This window comes from Calypte anna, chromosome 7, assembly GCF_003957555.1.
Source record: "Calypte anna isolate BGI_N300 chromosome 7, bCalAnn1_v1.p, whole genome shotgun sequence".
NCBI lineage: Eukaryota > Metazoa > Chordata > Aves > Apodiformes > Trochilidae > Calypte > Calypte anna.
The window spans coordinates 345,730-365,045 of NC_044253.1; the positions used below are offsets into that span (position 1 = coordinate 345,730).

The 19,316-nt window shown below is 38.6% G+C and overlaps 1 protein-coding gene across 1 annotated transcript in view; it reads left to right on the top strand.

The window, feature by feature from the left end:
• Window positions 1-19,316, top strand: part of CCDC148 (coiled-coil domain containing 148) — a 41,607-nt gene that overhangs the window by 16,886 nt on the left and 5,405 nt on the right. The window contains exons 5-12 of the mRNA XM_030454522.1: window positions 324-406; window positions 570-733; window positions 991-1,086; window positions 1,174-1,355; window positions 5,113-5,251; window positions 7,296-7,502; window positions 15,429-15,569; window positions 18,469-18,587. Coding sequence (XP_030310382.1) covers window positions 324-406; window positions 570-733; window positions 991-1,086; window positions 1,174-1,355; window positions 5,113-5,251; window positions 7,296-7,502; window positions 15,429-15,569; window positions 18,469-18,587 — 1,131 coding nt within the window. The remainder of the gene's footprint in view (window positions 1-323; window positions 407-569; window positions 734-990; window positions 1,087-1,173; window positions 1,356-5,112; window positions 5,252-7,295; window positions 7,503-15,428; window positions 15,570-18,468; window positions 18,588-19,316) is intronic.

The following is a 19,316-nucleotide window of genomic DNA, read 5'->3' on the forward strand; positions in this document are numbered from 1 at the left end:
TCAGGAGTCAGCAGATACTTTTTGATTCCTTCAGAGTTTGTTTCTAGAGATACATATTAAGTTCATGCTTAAAACAAGGAACATTAATCCTGTTGTTGTGTCTTAGCTTGTGTATTGGATGCATAGCAGAGCAATGGGAGCATATTTTGCTCAGAGGAGGGTTGCTCTCATACCACCTTCATGTCCAAGTCCTGCACTTCATAACTTTCCAGACAAGGAGTCCCCATTTTTACTTAAGTCTTAGAGTATTTAAAGTTTATCATTTTTAAACTTAATAAGTAAGAAATTAAAGCTTCTGTAAAATTTGTATTCTTACCTTGCAGGCAAAAAACAGAAGCAGAACTACTGACTTTTCTTGATGAAGAAAGCCATAAACACAATTTTTTTTTGGATATGAGGGACTTGGGTAAGAATTTTTGTTTTTTAATTTATTTATTATTTATTATAGTCAAAATTATCTTGATTATTTGAGTTTAATTCCCTGTCCTGGCAGGTTTAGGTTTAGAAAGCACAGTGCTGTGTAATATTTTGAGCAGCTGAGAAAGCTTTATGTCTCCTTTTGAATACAGAGCAAAAATTATCAAAGGAACGAGAGACTTACCAAGCAAATACTGTAGTTCCTGTCTGGCAACTAAAAGAGAATTTGAAATTGAAGCTGTCTGAAATGCAATGTTACCTCTCAGAAGAATCTTGTCGGAAATCTAAGTTCAGTCCAGTTGAGATGTTACAGCAGGTTGGTGTTTCAACTTTGTTTTTACAGTTTATGATCATGATGTTTAGGTTTTGTTTTTATTTTTATGTAATATGTGGAGCACACAACTCATATTCAGAGTACCCAGCAGTCTCTGTACTTGCTGTATTGCAGATGTGCATCACTAAAGTCTGTAAAAGCACAGCAGTGTAGACCTGGAAATCCATCTCTGTTTCTAAGACAGAACTTTCATATTATGACAAGATAAAGAAGTAACAGTAACATATTTCATTAATTAGATTAAATTTGTGAAGAAGCAACAGAAGGCAGATTTGGAATTCCTTATCCTTGAAAGTCATGCTTTGGAAAGAGAGCTTGAAGACCATAAAACAGAAGTAAGCTTTTTCTTAGTTTAATAAGCAATTTTTGAGAGAGAAAATGTGATGCAGAGTAGCCTGCTGAGCAGCATTTTTTCATCACAGGCATTAGCACATACTTTTGAAGAGAAAAAAAGAATTTTCCTTGAAGTTCCTTCAGTACTACAGTCTTTGGAATACCCCAATGGTGATTTGAAGACCTTAGTTATCAATGAATACCAAAAGCTTGCACGTGGGTACTGGTCTAAGTTTCAAGAGATTGATCAACAGTTGAAAAATTTGTATAGGTAATGCTCTCTGCTTCTTGATTTCTTCTGTTAGGTATAAAATAAATAGCTGTAATGCATTTTGTAGTCTATAGGGCTGGTTCTGTTTTCTGCAGTGCAGAGCACAGCCGAGGTGTTGCCCAGCTCTCTGGGGTTAAATGGTTGGTCACTGTTTGCACAGCTGAGGGAGCTGAGCCAGTCCTTTCAGAAGCTCTCATCTGAAATAATAACTGAAATGTTTGGTGGATTAAAGAACCAACAATCTGCTGTGCATCAAATGTCCTCTTCCCATGCTTTTGTATGAACAGAAATAATTCTCTCTGTGTGGTAATAGCACTATCAAATTCATGTCAGAATAGTACAATCTCTCTGAGAGAGATCTAGAATGTGTTTATCTATAAAGCAGAGAAATAGGACCAATCTTTTCACAAATTTTGGATCACTGCAGTAAATCTTATCACTAAGAAATGTCAAAAATGTATTTAGCTGTGATTCAGAGCAACTCAAAGGAGGAGACTTAACTAAACATTGTTTACTGTATTTATAGCATTTCTGAAGCTGGAAGTAGAAAATTTACGGCAGTTCATTTGCTGCTGTCCCTGATGTTTTGATACAGTTGCTCTCATGGAAGAAGTTTTAACAGCCTTTCTTTCTGAGGAAGTCTGTGACAAATACTAAATCATTACATGTTTGCAAAGTCTTTCTAGTGATACTAATTATAATTTTATGATGAACACAATTTTGGTGAAAATCCATAACTGTAAATCCCTTGATCCACACAGTATGTGTGCTACTGAATAATGCAAAAACTTTGATGTAGTCAACAGAACCTATGAAAGTAGTTGAAAAATCTACCATGATCTTTTCATTGATCATATGCCAGGCTTGAATATGTCTTAGGGTAGCTATTTTTCAAGACAAAATAACCTATTTGTAAGGGAAATAAATTACAGCCTTGTGATTTTGTTTTCTTGTCATTCATGATGTTCACTTTTGTCCAGCAAACACAGATAATACTGTTAAAATTTGAGTGGTGTAGATTTTTAACCTTGGTATGTATCTGCTGTACTCTACTCGTTTATATACCCCTAATGAAACTTTTGCAATTATTCTCATTTCTCTCTACCCAAAGATATGAAACATTCTCCTACAATACATTTTTTTTCTTCATTTTGTAATTTGAGAACTAGATGATTATATGGGAATATGATAACTTAGTCCCTTCATCTAGGAGTTATTTCTTTGCTGTTCTTCCTCTCTCATCATACGCCTGAATGTGAAGAACCTTAAGTTAATATTTGTCTTCTGGAATTGCACATCTCCTTGTTTAGCTATTTAGAAAATTTGGAAAATGTACACAATTTCCAAAGAAGAAAAATCAGATTAATATTCTGATCTTTGTGTGCTTTTCAGCCCCACTGGAGTGCACATTATGGTGTTTATTGCTTTCAGGAACCGAAGAAGAATTTGGGCTTTTTTTTTCAAGGGTATTACAGGGTTATAATGCTCTATAATCTAAATTCAGTCCTTTACTGCAGCTAGAATACCATTCTTTGTGTTTGGGGAGGACCAGAGTCCTGAGTTATCCCACAAATTGTGGACTTGGAACCAATATGTTACAGCTGATGCTTCTCTAAGTGCTCCTATATTTTGGTACAACTTCCAAGGGTGCCTGAATTATTTAAATAACTGAAGGATGAATGGAGTATTGCATGTTCAGCACTGTTCATCCTCTGCAGCATCCTTTCAGATGAATGGGATTAGGTCTAACTCAAGCAAATTTAGTTCCTCTTCTGAGGCCTTTTACCAGGATGTTTCTGGTACAACAATTGGCAGTGACACGATGAGCAGTCGGGGAGGGTGACATCTCACTTGGTGCCATTGTTGCAGTCTGCAGCAGTGCATCAAGAGTAGGTTGTGGGGATTATGGGGTGGAGAGGGTAGCTCCCCTTCCCAGTTGTTTATATTCTTTAGAATGTGTAAAGCCAGGGATTAATGCTGGGTAAATCTGTTTCAAGGGAAGCAGCTGCCTCAGGGTTGCTGGATATAAGACAATTGCTGTGTTTCAGTGCTGAAACAAGCTAAAGATTGTGCTGTTTTAGTGACACAAAGGAGAGGGGTCAGCAGTGCGTTTAAAATATGGGTCATGTGTTCAGCTTTGTAAATGTTTGTCTGTATCTTGACCCTGAAGAAACCTGATTTTTAGCTTAAATTTTGTTACCTGTGTTGGCACTTTGAACTCATTTTAGATGAGGTCCTCCTTACTGGAACTTTACAAAAGTTTAAGTGAGGTAACATCTTAAATCAGGCAGGGTATTTTTAAATTCTCCATGTGTTTAATGGTTATGAATACTCTGGGCTGGATCACGATGGTAGGGTTTGTTTCTGGGTTTTTTATTGTTGGTTTGGTTTGGGTTTTTTGGGTTGTTTATTTTTTTTTTTCTATGAACAGCTGAGGAAGTCTCAGCACAGCTGGCAAACCAAGGCACTGGCAGTCATTGTCACTGTTTACAATGAACTACTTGTAGCTCTAGATATAGCTGATTTCTCCCTGGAGTGTTTTCTACAAACCTTCATTTCTCCATCTTGATCCTGAGCAGTAGGATTTGTTGTTATCTCGCCATTCAAAGAACATACAAGTCAGAGGGAACCTTGAGAAGCAGGTGGGAGGCAGAAATCGGATATTGGGTCTTTGCTTTCTTGAGGTGTGTCTGCAGGTGGAGCTTCCCATTGCTTGAAACAAAATTTTCCTGTTTCCTCTTTTGGTGTCCCTGAATCCTGTACAATGGTGATAATACACTGCAGTTGTGCTATACAATGTTACTTAAGGAAGAGTTGTGTTAAACTGGATTACACAGGAAATTTTTTAATACTTGTGTTTGCTGTTCTTTCTTTAGAGATGCTAGATCATATTATAAAATCTAGTGTAATATTAAATACCGATGGACACCTGACAAGGAATTCTCTTATTAAGATACCTGATCATTCTGCCTGTGTAAAGATAAAGTTGTTCCAAGATCTTTCTGAGCACAGTGCTGTGAAACATCAAGACACCAGCACTGGAAGTCTGAGGCTGCAGGAATCTCAGGGGGAGTAGTCTTGTGATTTCCCTCTTTTAATTGTCCCCAGGCACTGGGTCACTTTTTGAAAAGAGGCCACTGGGACAGAGTCACCTTTCTGTCTGACTCGGTGCTGTGCAGCAGCTTCATGCTGACATTAATCCCTACAAGAACCAGAGTTCAGATCGAGGGTAAAATCTGTGGTGCTCTGTTCTGCTTTAATGTTGCCTCTTGCTTCTCTCATTTGCTGAAACACATGAAAGCACACTGATTACTGCACTTGGTACTTTAAAAACAGTGAGTTTATGGCTATCAGAAGTTTGATTTTTAAACTATTTATTTAGTTAATTACATACAGATATTATCATTCCTTTATCATTTGTTTGATCATTTATTTATTGCACTGTGGTAGGAATAGATACCTTCTTTTTTCCACACTATTTTCCATGTGCTGTGGCTATTCCGTGATGTAATGTGTTGGAGAAACAGTCTCATTCCTTAGGAAACAGCCAGTTCACAGGGGTGATGGCACAGTAAATGGTGACAGTAGAAAAGAAATGCAGGTTTGCTTTGTTTCTCTGAAATAAATCTAAATTTCTCTGCTCTGATCAACACCCAGTTTAAACTGAAAGGTTTGGTCTCTGAAAACAAACTAGAACTGAACTCCTCCTTTTCAGATGTTAAATTACAGTGGAACCAATTTTTTTGCATTTCTGTAGGAGCCTTGAATGGACTGAAGAAGATCAGTGGGTTTTTCAGACTGTTGTCAATCAGTATTCAAGAGGCTGTCAGAGGAGGAGGACCTTGTACCTCGATGCACTGCAGAGATACCTTCCTCACAAATCCAGGCAGGAGCTGGTCAGTGTTATTTTATTAGATCCATTATTTAAATTCTTAAATGATGTAGTAGACATTTGTTTTAAAAAACTTTTTTCTGAGTTTTTTATTTTAAAATTTCTTAATGATAAATGCTATTTTGCACATGAAGAAAGATGTCCCAGCCTTAGAAATATATGAACTTGGAAACCTCTTCTTAAAAATAACCAATGTGGAGCTTTTGTAGCTCCACATACCCAAATTCATAAAATAAGTTTGTTAGCATGCTCTTGCTCTACAGCTTCTCTTCTCTTCTGCTTCTCTTGCTATTTTATTTTTATAAGGATGTATAACGTTGTTGCAGTGACTAGGAATAGTTATTTTAATTTGTCTGTAGCACAAACATAACAGGAAGAGTGGAAAGTTGTCTTGTGCTCTCAGGGAAAGGCTATTTTTGTGCATAATGTCTTTCAAATTGATTGCTGATTCCTTTTACTCTCCACAGTGAATAAGCATATAGCAGCTAATAGAGAAACCCATTTCAAAGCCAGATCCCTTCAGGATGGCATAAGTAAAGTAGAAGTCTCTTTTTTTTTTTTTTTTCAATCTCTGCATGTATTTTTAGACCATCTATTTCCTTGACTTTTAGGACTGCCTAAAGCAAAAGAGTAACAGTGAAATGATACTGATACTTAGGATAATTTCATCAAAAATAAAGTTCTTGTGGGCTTCAGAACTTTTGCCTGGGAGAACTGGGCTAAATAATTGTGTTTTGTACAATACAGATATATTTTAAGCATTGCCATTACTGGTGAGTTTCCCTAATTCTTTGCAGGGTCATTTCAAATTTTAAAATTCTAGGTCTAAAAATCATAATTCTACATTGAATTGTAGTCTCTTAGTGTGGATATTAGCATAACAAATACAGATATTTTAAAACAGTACTAAATTTCTATTCTTAAAACATTTGTTACATGAGACTGCTAAGCTTAGAGCCTTCCATGCCTTCTTCCCTCTGAAAATGGATCAGGAATCAAGTCCCAGGTGCTCGATCCAGCAGCAGCTCATCCGAGTGCTCTGTTATTAGAAGCACAAACTCTCCATCTCATTTTTGGTTTATGACTTTCTTAGCTCTGGGTGCTTGGTAGCACGACTCACTGCAGCAACAGCACTCTGAGTTTCCAACGTGGTGGCCTGGTGCCTTTGGCCAAAGAGGGGGTCCAGAGGTAGTGGTACCACTCTATCCAGCTGTGAGCTGACAGCAGTGTCTGTGCATCCTCCTGTGCATCTGCCCAAAACCTGGAAATTAGCATCAGGAATGCAGGTTCCTTCACCACGGGGAGCAGGCAACTGTCTCACCTTCATCCCTGTAACTTGTATTTTTTGGGGTGGATGACAAGTCCAAGACTTTATTGCCTCAGTCTATGCAGCCTTTTTATTTGCTTGTTACTACTTCTGTCAAAGGCTTGAACCTTGAATATTCTCAGGAACCTCACTGAATAAGTCAAGAGAAAGGTGTATTTGAGATTAAACACTCACCTTTTGTATTAGGTGGTGTATGCTGCTTGGCTGTCTAAAAGTCTGTTTCCAAATTGCCTGTTATGAAAGAAAATAATGAAACTTATTCTCATCTGTGCTGTATTTGTACAATTGCTTTAATTGGCGTTCTGTTGGTCTATAGGTCAATTTCCTACAAAAATAGAAGTGCCTACTTGATAAAAGTGCTCAGTATCTCTGATGTTTTGAAAGGATCTACTGGTATTTTATGTACTTTCAGGCAGGAAGGGACCATTGTGTTTGATTTATTCATATTCCAAAAGTGTAATTCAGACAAGAGGAGACTGAGGTGCCATGCTGCCCAGGCAAGCGGGGAGAGGCTGTGGGGCTGTCACTGCCTACCAGTGCTGGCAGACTGCCCCCTACCTGGTACCTGACAGAATATTTTTGGGCTCCACAGGGTTCCACAGGAATATTAGTGATACAATAATACAACCAACTATATCCAAGTTTGCAGGAATGTCTACAATTATTTTTTTAATGTATAATTTTTTTAAAAAAACCTTCCTGAAATGCTTTACTTTTTTAGGTTGTGTATGAGAAAGCTTGGCATCATTACCATTTTATCAGGAACCAGTGCAGAGCCTTGCTGCTAAGCTGGACTCAAGCTAGGAAAGCCTTTTTACTGAAGGCAGTGACCACTGTTGCTGAAGCCTCAGCTGCTCATGAGACAGAAGCAGTGTGGGCTAACACCAGACAAAAGCAACAGGAGATCTGTGCTGACCTGAAAGCAAAGGTAGGTTCAGTCACATCTACCACACATGAACCTGGACTTGACTGCTAAGTTCAAAATGAAGTTAAGGAAGAAAAGCTAACTAAAGCTCATGCTCAGCAGCCTGCTTTCACTGGCCTGAGTGAATTGGTCTGGGCAGTTAGGTTGTGGTTTTCTTGTTTGCCCTGCTGGCAGAGGTCAGAGACTTGCAGCTGGTTCTGAAGGTACCAGTGAGACCCTCATTAGTGTTTCACCCAACTCAGGAACTTAGTTTGTCTTTTTTTGTTGTTTTTTTGTTAAAAATTTAATTACCTCTCACACTCCAGTTGCTGGCCCAGCATTTAACAGTGGCAAGGCCTTCACAGTGTGGGTACAATCTCTGTATAAACTATGATCACGTTTATTTTGATGGATTTTGAGCACCATCAAAGAGTTTGAACTGTGTTTTGGTATTGGAGGAACAAGATCTGTTCTGCAGTTTGCCATAGGAGATACTGTAAGCAGCTATTCAGGAATAAAGGTCTGGCATCCTATTCCTTGGGTTTCTTTGTAACCTTGGCAAATCACAAAATATTTGTATGTTTCTATTTCTTTATCAAAGGGGGATTGATATCTATACTGTGTGAGGCTTACTTTGGAACTGCTTTTAACACTAGAATTGTCAGAAGTGGAAGTAAAAGACATTCCATTCACCTCATTACCACCAGTTTTTTAGTTGTGTAGTAGTCTGTTTTCAGAGAAATAATGAATATCTGTCTGTCTTTCTGTTTATTTCTAAGAATGCTTTAAGACCTGAAAAAATTGATCCTGTAACTTGTTTGCCCTTGTTACAGAGTTTGCAATGGTCTGAAAGGTGATTTACTGTGCTAAGAGCAGAAAAAAGAGAAATACCTGTTTGGTGGTTGGGTTTTTTTGTTTGTTTGTTTAAGAGAATAGAACAAAATGGGATAAGCCTGGAGAGGAAAGAGTTATGATGTTGATGCCTTAGGCATTTGTAAGGGGAATCACATTTCTGGGCATGAAAGGCATGTTAAGATTTGTTTAAACTGCTCTCTGGGATTTTCCACTGGCACAGAATTTAACATCTGAAGGCATACATGCTGTATTATTCTCACTTTACCAACATTATCTCTTTTGAACTTTTACCTTACAGTGAAATACTAGATACTTGATTTTGTCTTTCTATGGCTAGAAAAGCACAGTGAATCTTACTGTAAGACTTTTGATGTTGAACACGTTTTTCATGATAGTAATACGGAAACCCTGCTGTCTCCTGTGTCTGGAGCCCTCTGTCATAGGGAGGTTTGAATCCAAGCACTTTAGGGTGAAAAGCAGTCTGGGCTTGGCTCAGTGGGGAGTGCCCCATTGTGCCTCCTGTGGCAGAATTCCTGGAGCCTCCTGGAGTAAGGAGCCCTTCTCCAGAGCTGGGGTGGGTGGGGTTTGTTGTTTTTTTTAATTTGTGATGGGTTTTTTTGTTTGGTTGGTTTGGTTTCTTTTCTTTTGTTGCTCATGTCTCCCTTTCTGGAATTGCAGGAATTCTTATCTGCACAATTAGAGGTGGAAGGGCCATTTATCCCAGAACTGTGAATTTAGATGCCTCCATTTGTTTTTTTTTTTAGAATCCCTCCTCCGAGTTACAAGGCAGTGCTGGAGTACTTATGTTGTCTCCATGCAGTTTAAGGTTCTCATTGGTGCATTGAATTTGGCCTGAAAGTTCTGGGATTCTGACCTCCTGCTCCCAGTAACCTGTAACTGAAAGCTGAGCCTGTTAAACCTACACGTTGCAAGGGCTGAGTTCAAAGGTGGCTCTGTTAAAATGCTGAACATTTGATCAAAAAAATTCACCTGTTACTCAGAAAAGAGAAATGAAAAAGGTACTTTCTTCTTTAGTTTTATTTTTTCTTCATGAAAGGAAGGTATCATTGTGACCTTGTTTTGGTTGGCTCTGCAGCTGAAAGGTCTTAGGGGATGGGAGCCAAAACTGGGCAAGGGTTTAGCTGTTTTTCAAAGGAATTCTCCTGGATACGTCCATGGCTTTTGTTTGGATTCACTGGGCATATGCATCTGAAAACTTATACTTTACCCAGTTGTAGTTCATTTTACAGGCTTGTCTTGTTGCTGTAATGATCCAGCTGTACAGAAAGCTCCAGGTATGCTTGTGAAGAGTTTGTGTTCTGAATGTGAGATGCAGATCTCCTCGTTACACCAGCAGGTTTCAGAGAAAGTAATTTAGCATTTTATAGCCTGTTCAGATCACCTGGTTATGAGACAGACACACTGTAATATTTGTATCTGTAAGCAGTTCTAGAAATGCAATGGGTGATTAGATCCATTTTAGAGACAGGATATGCAGAAATACTTTAAAATCAAAATCTTAATGTTTAAGCAGCTGCTAATGATAGTGAAGGAGAAGACTAGACTGAACGTGACACCTTTCATTTAACTTCCAGTCAGTAAGCCATTTAGCCTGTTTTACCTATTTGGTTCAAAAGTAATATATTTCTGTACATTTCTATGCTGCTTTGAATTTGTGGGGGTTTTCAAGAGAGTTTTTCTTTGTGTGTGAAAATCAATTTGTAGTAATTGTAGTACAGACTGAGCAATGCAAATGAGAGAAAATACTTATGTATGACAGGCTGTGTGGTTTTTGCTTCTTTCATTACTGCAATAACCACATGATATCACTTAACATTTATATAGTTCTTTTGGTCAGTCAAAAATGAATGAAAGGCATAGCAAACAAACTTAAAATACGTTATTGAAATCTGGTTTAAATGCACTAGAAACAACTATGCTAGGCCTTAGGACTGACTAGAGGTGATAGAACAATTAAAAAGTAAAGAAGGAAAGAAGTTGAATTAATGTTTATAGCAGTTTTTACCTAGGGAAAGGATTTTCAAATTTTTATTCCCTGTTCCATCTCACAGAAGATCAATGTGTGTCCTTAACAGAAACCATTCTCTAAGGAGGGATCTTGAAACCACTTGTGCAGCAGTCATTTCAGGTGGAATAACTCAGGAGGGCTGTGTGGCAGTGATCTGGATGAAATACAGGGTGACGTGGATAGTAGAGGGGAAGATAGGCTGCACATCCTGGAAAAGCAAATGTTGCTGGTACATGTCTTTAACACTCCTGTTTGCTGGGGAAAAACAAACACAACAAAACCACAGGGGGTGGTTGAACTCTGAAGAATCACTTTGTATGCTTTGCTCTGTGTCCATTTAACCACCTTCAGAGTTCTGTAGCAGGTGCTGTGTTATAGTAAGATTCTTCTTTTTTTTTGTTTGTTTTTTAAACAATATGAAGAGAAGGAAATTCTTCTGTGTGGTAGGGTAGCTAGGCAATGAAGTTAGTGATCTTTTAAGAGGGTTAGTAGGGTACTGCTTCACAGTTGTTGTTGGAAGGATTGAAGTACTTGCTGTAATGCATTTGTAAATTCAGTCAAGGTATTTGCATGCATTCAAAACCTGTTTTTTTCTATTTCATTTACCTTAACCTATTTATAATCCAGTACCTTCCCTCTTTGTATAGAAGTTTAAAGGACACTCAAGGTCAGACCTACAAGAGTAGACAAAAAGAATCTCCTCTGTGTGATTTTTTTCCTTCCTGCCTTTTCCTTCCTTAGCATCAAGCAATGTGCCTGCCTGCCTTTATATTCCTCCCCTTTCTCTTCTTGTATTCCACGATTAGTCCCCACTGCAGTGATAGAATGTCTTGCAACACACTGTGAGATTTTGGGGATCAACTTTTGCATTTCCTATTCTGACAGAAACTAAGAAAAATTAACTTCAAGAGGAAAACAGTTAAATGGAATTAACTGGGATATTGCAAATCATATAAAGCATGTTGCAGCTTCCCTTTCTTTACCCTTCTTGTATAATGAAAAGCAAGGATGTACCACTAAATTTGGGGTGGAAAAGTCCTTACTCTGTATCTGGTAAGTCACTGATTATAATTATTTGAATGCCATAGGAGATCAACATCAAAATATCACAACTGAATGAAAAAAATCTGAACACTTGATAGGTATCAAATCTAGTCCTTTAACTATAATCTGATAGTTTTGTAGGAAGCTTCTTAAAAAGATTTCTCCTAAATATTCTTAAAAATATCCCACTGCTTGGATAGTGGGATATTTAAAGGAAGAATTTTATTTTTTAAAAGCATTGAGTACTCACCACTGAGCTAATTTGTACATTTATTGGATGTGAGAAATATAAGGAAGTTTTAATAACCTAAATTTTAAATACAGGTACTCATTTGGAAAGTATATGGGGAGCCTAGGAGTTACAGGATGCTACAGTGTTTCTCCAAAGTGGATGTGAGCAAGTGTCCAAGATTTTAAAAGTCACAAAGGATGAGCCAGCTCAGTCCTGTGTCTTTAATCCAAAGCTCACAAACTTGGACTTACCAGTTTGAGGTCAGCACAGCACTGGTGAAGTTCATGACTTTTGGGGGGCAGATAAAGACTCAGACAGTAAACTTGAAGCATGTGCAGTGACTGTCTGCAGATTTTCCTTTTTTTTTCCTTTCCCACCCTCCCTTTTTCCTATACTGCATATGTTCTACTTGATTGTGGTATTTAATGTGGAGCCCCTCTTGTAAATCTGAACTTTCTTCCACAGAAAGCCAAGAGTTTATAAGGTCACTGGAAAAAAAAAAAAAGGTAAAACGATGTATGATGCTTATAAAAAAACTGGTAGCTTTTTCACATTGCTTTGACAAGCTTCCCTCTGCCCTATAATATTTTGGACCCCAGAGAACTGTTACTAATATATCTTTTAATTTTTTTCCCTTTTATAAACTATAGTATTCAAACCCTGAGGCACTCACCTCATTAGCTTTGCACTTAGGAATATTACACATAAATTTTTGTATATTATTCCCCAGAATAACATTGTTAATATTTGATATGCCAACATGTGGTTGGTTTGACTAGTGTAGCTTTTTTTGGTTGTGGGGTTTTTTTGGGGTTTTTTTTGTGTTTTGTTTTGGTTTTTTTCCAATTCACCCAATCATACATCAGTAGCAGGGCTGCTATACTTTTAAAGATGTCACCTTTGTTTGAGAAAAATTTGTCAATGACTTCCAAAGCCTTGGCAAACAGATTGCTAATGGGAAATCTAAAAATCTGTGAATTTTCCTTAGAAAGCTTGCCTTTTTCTTTTTTTCTTTTTTTTTTTTTTTTTCCTAAACCTTAGAATGGAAGCAAGTTGCTCAGGCAAGAAACATAGATCAGCATGCCCTGCTTTTATCTGAAGTGTTACTGACTAAGCTATATTGCAAAGGAAGAGGCCACACCACTGGTAATGAAAGTCACCTTTTAATGAGTGTTCCATGTTAATCTGTTAATCTCAGTTTGACTGTGCTCTTTGGTCAGGTCCGTAGCAGATAAAAAGTAATTAACTTCTCTTGTGTGGGGAAATAAGTTTGCCAAATTTATTAAGTCATCTTCATTGATTGGATGATGTGTCCATTAGGAACTGAACTAAGAAGAAGATCCTTACTGAAGAGCTGATGCTGCAATCCTGTAGTGCCTTCAGCCCATAACTTTTTATCACTTAATCACCTGTTATGTCTGGTTTCCTTAATTTTTTTTTTTTTCCAGGACAGGTTATAAAAGCCTAGCTTAGGTCACCTTAGGTCACCAGCTTGTTCTGAGGCTGCAGTTCTTAGCTTCAAAATGTAAAGGGAAAATGTCATGGCTGACATGGTTTGAATCCAAACTTGCAACCAGGAGGCATTTTTTCTTCCCCTCTGTGCCTTGTGGCTTCCATCTGGAAAAATGAAGAGCTGTCTCTGACTTATCATAAAGCAAGTCCGCCCTTTTTCTTGCTAAATATGGAATTTATGACACCACTGTGAGGATGCTGGTTCTTTCACTGCTGCTGGAATGGCATTCTGCCGCATGCTTCAACTCTCTCCTTCAAATATTGCAGTAGTACTTTTGCTATCTAACATCTTCATTATCAAGTTGTTTTACATGAGGAGACCCTCTGAAATTTTTTTCCAGTTAATTCCTAGAATTAGCTATGAACAGTTTTAAGGAAAAAAATACCCTGCGTACCATAATAAAAACATGGAGAACACTGCAGGCATTTTGGAGGTTAATAAAGCTCTGGGAGATCCTGAAAGTGTCTTGGGATTTGTTCATTTTATAAGGTTGAAAGAGTAAACTACAAAGAATCAGGTGGGGATGTCAGAGGATTGTCTTTTCATGCTTTTAGTTGTGACAAAGGGTGCTGACTTTATCACACAATTATTGGTAGTTTTTGTTTAGAGTTTGAATTCTGGTAGCTGCTTTTATCTGTGTATCAGTGTTGCCTGCAAGAAACCTGATCTGGAGCTCTGTGCAGTCATTTTGTGGCACTGTTCCTCCCAGCTACTCCACGTCCTTTTTGTCTGTCGTGTGTTTTTGCCTCTCTTTCCAAAGCCTGGCTTTACTCCTTGCATGACATTTCCCGTGCAGACCCTCTCTACACCACTCACTTGTCCTGTGTTTCTGTTTTCCTAGCTGCTAGGAGACTGATGCCAACTCTCTTGTGTCACCCTAAGGAAGCTTCAAAATCTGTTCATAATATAAGTCAGTGTTTAAAGAGAAAACCTTAGGTGGTGCTGTGTTAGCGTGTGCTAATTTAATGGGAATTCCCAAGGAAAGTATCTCAAAAATTGTTTTGGCATTAAAAAAGATGTATCTGTAGCATTAAGTACAAGGTGAATACATCATTGCTATTCAGATGTTAGAGGGAAAGAACTACTTTATTACTTTAATTAGGTTTTACTGTACTTTACATTATTGTAATATGCAATATTGAAAAAATAAACCAAAAATAGGTATGTACACATTCTGTTCAGCACAGCAGTTTAATATTTCACTTGGGAAAGGCTTCTCTAATAATACATGAACTGTGAAAAGTACTTGAAGTGCCAGTTGTAATTAAAAACTTTCAGAACTTGATGTTGGCAGTGCTTGTGCTGCTACAATGTAAGCTGCTTGGTGCTGCTTTGTGAAAGGGGCAATAGGGGAAACAGTTTTCAGTGTATTTGCAACATTAGTTTAACTAGTAGGAATTTTTAATAGTTTAAACAGAACATAAACTATTAACCCAGTAAACTCTACCCTTCTTATTTTGCACTTGTTGGAATGAAAGAATACAACCAAGAACACTTTAAATTTTTTTTTTTTTTTTTTGGTGTGTTCTCTGGTCCCAGCTTACTGGCTTAGTAAATCAGAATTATTGTTCAGGGTTGTTTTTTGTTTTTCAGATGTCCACCATACTACCTCTGGAGGAAAAACCTGATTAATGCAGTAGGTTTTCTTGAAAAACTTAAATTGTAGGAATGCTGAAGGTTCAGCATCAGGTAGTCACTTTTAACCAGCAAAATATTAAAGCATGGAAATTCACGCCACAGAGATTCCTCAGCTGTTGCACTCCATTTCACTGCCTGCCCTTTGTTATTTGTTTTGCAGCAGTGACCAGATGCTCTCAGGCAGGACTGGGTTCCCACAGCACCCTGTGTTGTACAAACTCACAATAAAGTGCAGCTTGTGAAGTAGATGCAGATGCAGGCTGTGTTTCTGAAAGAGGCAAACCACTATGCCCTGTGTTACCATGTCTTAGTCTGCCTCTGAATTTCTGAACCTGGGGCTATATGGACAGGGAACTGGTTTTTTGATCTTTCCATTCTGGCCCCTGCCATCTTCTGTGGCAGGTGCTCCTCTGGGAAGTTTCCATAATCTTTTCATTGACATTTTATTGCATATCTTGCCAGCCAGTTGCACATGAACTTGCAGAAAGGTGGTGCTTATGAAATGATTGTGTATTGCTGATAAGATTATAAATATTAGTTTGTAAATGGATTACATGTTTTTCCTTCCCAGTCTGTTTGGCAGGATTTCAGTATCACACAAGTCTGTTGCAGTTATGTTTTTTCAACCATTTCTTACAGGTTGTACAGTGGAAAACACAGCAGGAAGAAGCTGCTAAACTAGAAGCTGCAGTGGCTGCCAGAAGAAAAGAACAGAGGGATGAGAAAGAGAGGCTTCAGAAAGAGCAGGAAAGAATTCGCAGAGCTCAGGAGAAAGAGAAAGTATGAGAAACTCTTACACCTTTTTGTGTATGTTAATGTACACTATGGCATTTAAAGTCTTTTAACTGATCTCATTACCTGGTATTCTTGTGAAGTATTGAGTACCAGTGAGAAAATGGTTAGTTAAGTCTTACTACCATCCATTTTAGCTTGACTGCTCTTACATACCACTTCTGTTACTTCGTGATGTTTTTTAAAAACAACAAACAACCCCGAAAACCCATACACAGAGTGTGTATGACTGTCTCTGGGCCACCAAAATCAGTGCAGAGGTGCTACTGGATGTATAACTCTTACAGATTGGAGCTTTTGAGCAATGTGGCAGACTATGAAAGCTTCCAATGCTGCAGTTAAGTGTGCTGCAATGCAGCAAATGAGCCTCACAGCACATTGTCTGCAGGACAGCACAGTGCAGTGTGCAGCACAGGGACCTGAGCTGTGGGGCTGAAGCAGAGAGGCAGTGATAACTATTCCTGTGGTGGGCAGCTCTGGGACCCTAAGTACTCCTGTGGGGACTCCTCAGGAGATGGACTTGGTGCATAAGTCTAAACTTCAACTTACTAGAGTGAACTGCAGATTTTCTGTTGAACTTAATGCTTGTGGAAAATCAAGCTGTCTCACATCTGTATTTGCAAAATACATGGCCACCCGGTTACAACCTCCTTTCAGGGAGTTGGAGAGAGCGATGAGGTCTCCCCTGAGCCTCCTCTTCTCCAGGCTGAACAGCCCCAGCTCCCTCAGCCTCTCCTCATAGGGTCTGTGCTCGAGTCCCTCCAAAGGAGGTTGCCCCCCTTTGGACCTGCTCCAGGACCGCGATATCCTTCCTGAATAGTTTAGGATAGTTTGTGAGCTGCCTCAGCTGGAGCTGTGGGACTTGGTGAGGAAGCACTGGAAATGGGCAGAGGGAAGGGCAGCCCCTCCCTCCTTAGTGATGGGTTGCTGCTTCAGCCTTTGCTGCTGCTTGGCTCTTTGTTCCAGCCTGCTCTGGGTGTTTGTCTCGTGCTGTGTTCATCGTGGCAGGTGGCTCTGGAGCCACAAGGAAGGGGGGAGGAGGAGGAGGAGGCTTGGTGAGGCTTTGCTGACTTCACCCCCAGCAATGTTCCTGTGGTGAGTCAGTGTTCTGCCTCTGCAGACTTTCCACTTCTCTCTGGTCTGTGTGTCCTGTCTCTCTAGAACAGTCCTCTGCCTGTGTGCAGATGGAGTGGCAGCTGCTTGAGGTCATCAGTCATTTGTTTCACTCGAGTACATCACCTCTTGGGTCCTCCAGCCTGACACTGTGGCTGTTCCAGGGAATGCTCTGTGGCAAGAAGAATGTGTGAAATATCCCTGATTAGTGGGGACCTGGGCAGGTCAAATATGAAAATGGGTAAAATGACATTAAATCTTAAACACCAATGCTGCACTTACTCCAGTGGACTTCAGACTGGATTTTTTTCTTACATATTTGAATATGGGATTTCAGAATATCCACTGCCCCTCCTAATTAGAGTTTAGGAGAAAGCCTTCAGGCAGTGTGGAATACAGAAAGACAAGAGTTGCAAAAGAGAGAGTTTTATTTCATAAATATATATACTCCAAACAATATTAAATAAAAGCATTGTAGTACAGGTGGTTAGAGCCATCCTTCTTTTCACATCCTTGATGTGTGAAAGATTGCTTGTGTAAAGAAATGGCTGGCATAGACACTGGGAATTCTGCAATACGAGCACTGTTTGGAAGACCTGTTTTATTCTGAATCCTGAGGGCTATGGGTTTTTCTGCACATTGATCATAGAAGGGTGGATGGTATTTTGACTGCCATTTTAACTGAATTTTCCAAAGGAGGCCTAAATTCAACATAGTTATGTAAGTTTTTATTGCTATTTTGTGATGCTTATAGTATGTGAGTGATTCTATAAGGAAATTTCATTGTTAAGAAATTACCTATGTTTTGGGAGGTAGGATAAAGTCTCAGAGCTTGACAGGAACTTTGTGAATTTCATTGTAAGATCAACAGATTATTGGTGTGTAATTTCAATTGCTTTTACAATTAATTTTATAATTACATTTTCTTATAGTATTAAAATTCCTGAGATTTTTTCTCTTTATTTTTTATGTCTTTTTGTAAAGCTTCTAGTCTCTACTCTTATTCTAGTCTTATTCCAGCTGTATTTTAAATTTTATGAGCAGCTACTTTTTCTATGAATTGAAGTGGCAGCACTGTTACATGCTTCTGTCAAACACTTTTTTCAAATATTCAGTCTTTATTTTCAAAGCAAACACTATCTTTGTTTTGCTCGAAGTAACAATTTTGGTTATGATGCTTTAGGTTTCTGATTTGGAATTACATCAGGGTATGTCATTGTTTCTGTGTCCCAGCTTATCGTTCTGGTACCTGCATATGGAATGGAAAAAAAGTTTTTTTAAAATGTGAGTACAGCAGAGTGAAATTGCACGAGCTCCAAGCTGTGGATCTACCATGTCACTGTAACTCCTCTTGCTGGGATAATGCAGAGAAGAGAATGTATGATTCCTGTTGGAGGTGACCTGGAATACAAGCTGTGTTATCATGTGTTGTTACTGGTGTGTGCTGAGGCCTGAAGCAGGACAGCTCAGCTGAGCTGCAGCTGGGGAGAGAGGCTGGGAGATGGGGACCTGTACCAAGGTGTGCTGGGCCTCCCATGGGCAGGAGGATACATGGAACAGCTGCCATGATGCCTCATCCCATCACTTTGCATGAACAGAACTGGTTTATGTTATTCACATGACAAGAAGCTAGTCCATACGGCTCTAATATATAGATTTTATTCTAAAAATGATAAAAATGGATTTTCTTAATGCTATTTTTTTTTACTTTATTCTCACTACCTTGGCTTGTGAATGATTGTTATTTTGTTTAATGTGTTTGTTCAAACTCTAGGTGAAAAACTACTGGGCTGAGAAACAGCTCAAGTGGCAAGAACTGGAAGAGGAAGATCTACGACGTATGGAGGAATTAAGAAGATTAATGGCTGAACAAGCAGTTAAAGACAGGGAAAGGTAAAAGAAATTAAATGAGAATACCTATGATATCAATAGGAACTTCTTACCTAATTTGCTTTGATCCTTCAACTTTCTAAATTAGAATAAGTTGAGATAAGTAACTTTTTTCCCCCGTTTGGAAGTTAACCCAGTCTATACACCAAGGTTGTATTATGAGTATCCTGAATGCAGTTGACTTGTTCCTTTGAATTAACTCACATCAGTCAAAGTTTTAAACCTTTTAAAGGGCTAATCAGTTGTGATCATTATAGGATAAACTCGTTATACCTAGCTCTCTTTGTGATTTTTTTAATAGTAGCTGAGTAATAACACCTTCCACAGTGAGGTTTGTTTGAGATGTGTGAGGAGCACGTTAGGCAGCTAGCACCCTCAGAGATATTTATTATTCTTTTAGAGGGTCTTAAAAAGTGCACATCTAGTTGTAGATGCTCTTCACCTGTTTGTAATTTGGGACTTCAGCCTGTTAGCATTTGAATCTTTGCCAAGTCTTCCTTCCAGAATATGGCCTTTAATAACCTGCTGACGAGTTACTTGATTTCATAGAGGAACTCCTCTGTCACAGGAGCATAAAACCCCCTTTGTGGAGCCTCTCAAATCACAGGCTTACTTTTTTTACACAGCAGGAGCCACCAAGTTGCATGAAAAATAATTAAAATAGGATTAAAGTACCTTTGGCATTAGAATATTAAACTTGGTCTTCAGCATTCTGTGGGAAACATGATTCAA